Here is a 6,139-nt window from a genome sequence, read left to right on the forward strand (position 1 = left end):
AATACAAATATGGATATTACCTTACAGATGAAATATATCCTTAGCCACATTCGTGAAAACATTTCAACACCTGGTTGAAGAAAAAGACAAATTTTTTTAAGAGCAGACAAGGAGCACGTAAAGATGTGGAACGTGCTTTTGGAGTGCTGAAGGCGAAGTGTCATATAGTTGAACATGCAACACGACCTTGGATTTAGAAACTCTACAATATATCATGTATGTATGTATCATAATGCATAACATGGTAGTGGAAGATAAATGACGAAATAATGCACACTATATCCCAACGGAGCCAAGACACGTTCAATTTCAACAAGGAACAACAAAGTATTTGCATCGAGTCGTTGACATTCAGGGCGCAAATAAACACAAACAACTTCGAGAGGATTTGGCGAATTATATTTTATATGGTAACGATAATGATAGCGAATACCGTTCCGTTTTAAAAAAAATGTTTTTTTTAACGAATATCGTTGTATTTTTTTTTTTTGAATTTAGATGTTATGTGTAATTTAATTTCTATGTAATTTGTACTTTTTAAAAATTATTTTTATTCTATGTTATTTATAATTTTTAAACATTATATTTTATTTATTATGTTATATATAAAAGAAAAAATTGCAAAAATGGTCCCTGTGGTATGCATTTTTTTGGGGTTTTAATCTAAACCACGAATTTTTTGGATTGGTGGTCCTTTTGAGCTAATTTCGTTGCGTTTTTTATCCCTTTAAATAGTGAAATGATTGGAATTCCCTAGGGTTATTTATTTTCCATTTTTCTTTCATTTATTTTTAAATCTAATACTAATTTATTTTAATAATTAAAAAAATAAAAGGGTCTCTCTCTCTCTCTCTCTCTCTCTCTCTCCAAAAAGACAAAAAACCACCCGATCCATCTTCTTCCCCAAATAATCTCTGCTAGCAAAAAAAAGCCATTCTCAAACGCATGGTTTCACAAACCAAGCAAAGTTCACCATCCCATACGTTGTATTCATCTTCGAGGTATGTTTCCTCGTTATCTCCATACCTTTCTCGTGACAAAATTGTTAGATCAGAAAGGAGCTTTCATGGGTTTGTTTCCAAAAACAGGGTTTATAAGTCGTTTATTGGTATAGGGTATTATAACACCTCTATTCCTCATGTGATTTTGAGGAACATTATGGAAAAAACCCTGATTGGTACACCCAATACACTCCCTACCAGGCTGAAATTGCACAGGGAAGGCTCGAATCCCTGCTCAATTTCCAAACCATAGTAACGGATCTTACTGGTTTACCCATGTCAAATGCTTCATTACTCGATGAAGGAACAATGGCTGCAGAAACCATGGCGATGTGCAATAACATCTGGAAGAATAAGAAGAAAACATCCATCATCGCAAGCAATTGACACCCACCGCTCGACTCTACCCCCTTTCTTCTTGTCGGTTGATGGACTCATATCGACTTCCACCTTTACCCACAAACTTAGACAACAGAGGATAAAGCTAAAGAGTCAACGATGATGAAGCTGTTATTGGAGTTTCCCCATCGGATTAGATCATCTGAAGAAGAATCGTTGAAGTCGACTCCTTTCTGATGAACGAGAGATAGAGAAGAGGAAGAAGAATGTGGATTTCGTTTTTGGAGGATTAGGTAATGACAAGGGTTGGTTTCGTTTTTAGAGGGGAGAGAGAGAGGGAGAGAGAGAGAGAGGGTAGACCCCATATTTTAATTAATAAAACATTAAATTAAATATAAAAAAATAAAAAAATATATCAGAAGGGCATTACAATCATTTCACTATTCATAAGGACCAAAAATCCAACAAAACTAGCTCAAAAGGATCACCAATCCAAAAAAATCGTGGTTTGGACTAAAACCCCCCAAAAATGTATATCACAAGACCATTTTTGCAAGTTTGTCTATATAAAATGTATTTGTTTAAATTAAAAAAAAAATTATAAAGTAGAAAAAAGTTTGTGTTTTTTTTTTCTCAAAATTTTTTTTTTCAACTAAATATCAGTTCAATACTTATCGATTAAAGGCAAACAGGCAACAAGCTGCGCTACTAACCCTTTCTGAATGACAAAACAAATTCTTTTGAAAACAACATTTGTGGATAACACCATTGGTGATGTCAGGGGTGACTCAATCAATTTGGGGCTCTAAGCAAAAATAAATAAATAAATAAATAATGGGTCTCATTCAAGTAAGCAAACAGTATTAAACTTGAGTCTTTAGTTTCATAAACGAATGTTTTTACCACCTAACCAAGCTTCAAGTTGTATTTGTAACCCAAGAAATTCATATATAATAGAATAAACTTTAAAATTGAGGGTGTTTTAGAATTGAGGACCTAAGATCAACTCCAACCAACCACTAAAACATAATTATAAAGGCCAATAAAGTGATATTATCATTCCAATGAACCTTTAAAAAACATCATTTTAATGTTTGGCATAGCTTCACACCCCAATTATAAAGGCCAAACTATCTAACCTCTAAAAATCACAATTTTAGTGATTGGTTGGAAAGCAAACACTATTTTAGTGTTAACAAATCACCAATTTAGTGATTTATGGTTGGATTTGTTTTAAACCTTGTTTAGTTTTGCAAATAGTAGGACGAGCCCTGAATCATGTTATGACTAATTGAATTTGGGTATAATTTCAAATTCGCCAGATTGCAAGTCACTGTATATGACCCGACTTACAGCAATCCGGATCCCTATTATTCTCTGCCACTTCTGCCATTTTCAATCCAACGGTGGATATACAGCAGAGCCCATTTAGCGGCAGTCAATTTTATATTTATAAAAAAGAAATAAAAATTAAAAAACACACCAAACCAAAACATAATAAATAAATAAATAAATAAATAAAATATAAAAACAGCAATCTCCCCTCTCTTATTTCGACTGGATCATCTTCTAGGTCACTCCCTCCTCTCCTTCGAGGTTTTTTTTTTCCTTTCTTTTTTATTTTCTTTTATTTTTTTTTTCCTTTCCTTTTTTTTTTGTTCAACCAAAACCCTAGATTCTCTTCCTATCGTATATATTTTGTATCGGAAGATGCAGCATCATCCGAGGATAAGGCAACACCAAGCATTGATGCAGCAATCCCTTTATCACCCAGGCCTCTTAGCCTCTCCCCAGGTAAAATTAATTTCATTTTCCTCCTTAAATGCTTCTATTCCTCTCTCTCTTTCAGTAATTTCTTTCTTCGTGAGAGTTGTTTTTTTTTTCTTCTGTTCTTTCATGTCAAAAGATCAAGAATGGTATGGGTTTTAACGAAACCAAGTTGCTAGGTCGCTGTTCCTTAGTTTTATGTAAGCTTCGAGTAATTGTTCTATACTTAAAAGTTAACTCGGTGGATGTAATTCCGTTTTACATAATCATCCGCTGATGCGATCCCCCCAAAATTTCATTACTTGCAGATCAGAAAACTAACACATCATTAATTCAAACCTAATCAGTATCTGTTTCAATTCCTCGATTAAAAAACACGAGGTTGGGTGTGACTTCTAACTTCGTATGACGACTTTTCATAATCTGCAACTAGTTTGACCTTTTCCTATTTGGGTTTTCTAGTGTCTCAGTTGCACAATTTGCAATAGCTTTTAATGTGAAGAATATCATATCAATTGTTTTCCTCTAAAGTTCCTTCTTTTCATTTTAATGCTTATTTTCTGATTTTCTCCATATCTTATCATTCATCAACTCTTTTCCTTCACCATTTTTAATACATTACATCCGCAGATAGAGCCTATCTTGAGTGGAAATTTGCCTCCTGGATTTGACCCAACTACATGTCGCAGTGTGTGAGTGCCTTTGAATGTTCTTAACTCTTAACTCTTAACTCTTAAGTCTTCTATTCCTACATCTTTTCAATTTTAACTGTGTTTTCTCAGACATATTTATGGTGTTCAATTAATGTCATAGGTATGTGGGAAACATCCACCCACAAGTTACAGAATTACTACTCCAAGAGATTTTTACAAGCACTGGTGCTTTGGAAAGCTGTAAACTTATTCGAAAAGAAAAGGTTTTATAATTTTCGTTTGTTAAAAATTAAACCATGTTATTACTTATTACTTATTAATATTAATATTATATCTCTTATTATTTGTAGTCATCTTATGGTTTTGTTGACTACTTTGACCGACGTTGTGCTGCTCTTGCTATTGTCACTTTAAATGGAAGACATGTGTAAGTATTATAACTATAAATCATTAAAAATTAAAAAAGTTTACTTTTTCGTTTCCATAAATTTTCAAATTGTCACTCATTTAAAATTGTATCTTAACTTAATGTAATTTGCAGCTTTGGTCAACCAATTAAAGTCAATTGGGCATACGCCAGTAGTCAACGAGAAGACACATCAGGTTTTTCTTTTTTTTCTTCAATTCAATACACAAAATAATTCATAATTCTAATTAGTTTTTTTTTTTCAGGTCACTTTAACATATTTGTAGGTGACCTTAGCCCTGAAATAACTGATGCTACATTATTTGCTTCATTCTCTTTATACTCCACTTGTTCGTAAGCCCTAACTTCTCTCACTTCCTATATTTTACTCCATTAAATAACGATAAATTTCTTTAGTTGTATAATATTTGATTATTTATTTATTTATTTATAATCGCAAGTGATGCAAGAGTTATGTGGGATCAGAAAACGGGTCGATCCAGGGGATTTGGGTTTGTTTCATTTCGTAGTCAACAGGTAAGATTAAAGAATATTTCGACTCTAAATAGTAAATTCTAAACAATTATTTATTTAACTTTTTATTTACTTTTTTTATTCATTTTAAAGGAGGCTCAAACTGCAATAAATGATATGAATGGAAAGTGGCTTGGAAGCAGACAAATTCGTTGCAATTGGGCAGCAAAGGGCGCAGGAGGAGACGATAAACAAACTTCAGATTCCAAAAGTATTGTTGAACTCACAAATGGAACATCAGGTTTAGTGAAATGTCTAAAATACCCTTTGTTAAATTTTTGTGGAGAATTAATCAAATCATGGTAAAATTTTTGTGTAGACGATGGTCAAGAAAAGAGTGGTAGTGAAGATGCTCCAGGGAACAATCCTCAATATACAACTGTTTATGTTGGGAATCTTGCACCTGAGGTTTTTATTATTAATAAATTTAAGTAATTTTTTTTTTTTCAGAGTGTTGGTGAAATTTGAATGAAGAAAATAAAAATATATTTATTAGGTTACGTCAGTTGATCTTCATCGACATTTTCATGGACTTGGAGCTGGAGTTATTGAAGATGTAAGGATTCAAAGAGATAAAGGATTTGGTTTTATAAGATATAGCTCTCATGGTGAAGCAGCTCGAGCTATTCAATTTGGAAATGCAAAGCTTTTGTTTGGGAAACCACTCAAGGTATTAAAAAAGTACTTTTTTTTAAAAAAAAAAAAAAAAGTTAATTAATTGAAGGTGCATTGATATTGATATGTGGTGTTAATTAATTGAAGTGTTCGTGGGGGAGCAAACCTACGCCACCAGGAACAAGCTCCACTCCATTGCCGCCACCAGTGGCGGCAAATGTTGGCGGTTATTCAGCGGGGGAGCTTGCCGCTTATGAAAGACAGGTGGCTATGAGTAAAATGGGTCTGATGCACCACCAACGGATGGGGATGGTGGCTAGTCAGGCGGTGTATGATGGTGGTTACTCTGGTGTTGCTGGACAACCGCCGCCGTTGTATTACCAGTAATAAAATAAGGTGTCAAGAAAATTTAGGATGATTTTTCTTTGCTGTTTATTGTTTTGTTATAATTTCTAAAAGAAATTGATTATGTATGCTTGGTTTCCCATCTTTTAGGATGGGTGTATGATGGTATATGTAGCTCTTTGTTCTCATCATCATCATCATCATCATCATCATCATCATCATCATCAATTATGATTGTTTTGTGTTGTATCCGGTTGTATTTGATCGTCATTTTGGGAACTTTAAATTCATGTCGAGAAGCATCACAAGCATGTAAAGAATATGGAAATTCTTAGGATCACTTTGTCAATCGGTTCTAGACAAAAGGAAACCTCGAATGTACAAATGAGCCCACAATAACATAATAAATTGTCTACCTATTTCTAGCACAAAACATCGCATCATAAAATGTAACTGAGCACAAAACATGACATCTCAAA

General features: G+C 33.4%; 1 protein-coding gene across 2 annotated transcripts; it reads left to right on the forward strand.

Moving 5' to 3' along the window:
* Nucleotides 1-2,857: 2,857 nt before the first annotated feature.
* LOC145045003 (oligouridylate-binding protein 1-like) lies at nt 2,858-5,851 on the forward strand. Of its 2 annotated transcripts, XM_078993353.1 has the most exons (12): nt 2,858-2,936; nt 3,051-3,134; nt 3,738-3,799; nt 3,921-4,023; nt 4,111-4,187; nt 4,302-4,363; nt 4,433-4,520; nt 4,628-4,703; nt 4,794-4,941; nt 5,020-5,108; nt 5,197-5,370; nt 5,463-5,851. In XM_078993353.1, the coding sequence occupies exons 2-12, from the start codon at nt 3,051-3,053 to the stop codon at nt 5,700-5,702; spliced, it is 1,203 nt and encodes a 400-aa protein (XP_078849479.1). In that variant the 5' UTR covers nt 2,858-2,936; the 3' UTR covers nt 5,703-5,851. The 2 variants fall into 2 exon arrangements, with proteins under 2 accessions (XP_078849479.1, XP_078849478.1); XM_078993352.1 differs by having other exon boundaries at nt 2,892-3,134.
* The last annotated feature ends 288 nt before the right edge of the window (nt 5,852-6,139 follow it).

Source organism: Lactuca saligna, chromosome 5, assembly GCF_052625555.1.
Source record: "Lactuca saligna cultivar CGN05327 chromosome 5, ASM5262555v1, whole genome shotgun sequence".
Classification (NCBI taxonomy): Eukaryota; Viridiplantae; Streptophyta; class Magnoliopsida; order Asterales; family Asteraceae; genus Lactuca; species Lactuca saligna.

Bases quoted from the DNA above. Each gene is read 5' to 3' on its own strand.
- LOC145045003 (XM_078993353.1), top strand. From the start codon at position 3,051: ATGCAGCATCATCCGAGGATAAGGCAACACCAAGCATTGATGCAGCAA. The intron at 3,135-3,737 runs GTAAAATTAATT...TTACATCCGCAG, and splicing joins GCCTCTTAGCCTCTCCCCAG to ATAGAGCCTATCTTGAGTGG. The intron at 4,942-5,019 runs GTTTAGTGAAAT...ATTTTTGTGTAG, and splicing joins ACTCACAAATGGAACATCAG to ACGATGGTCAAGAAAAGAGT.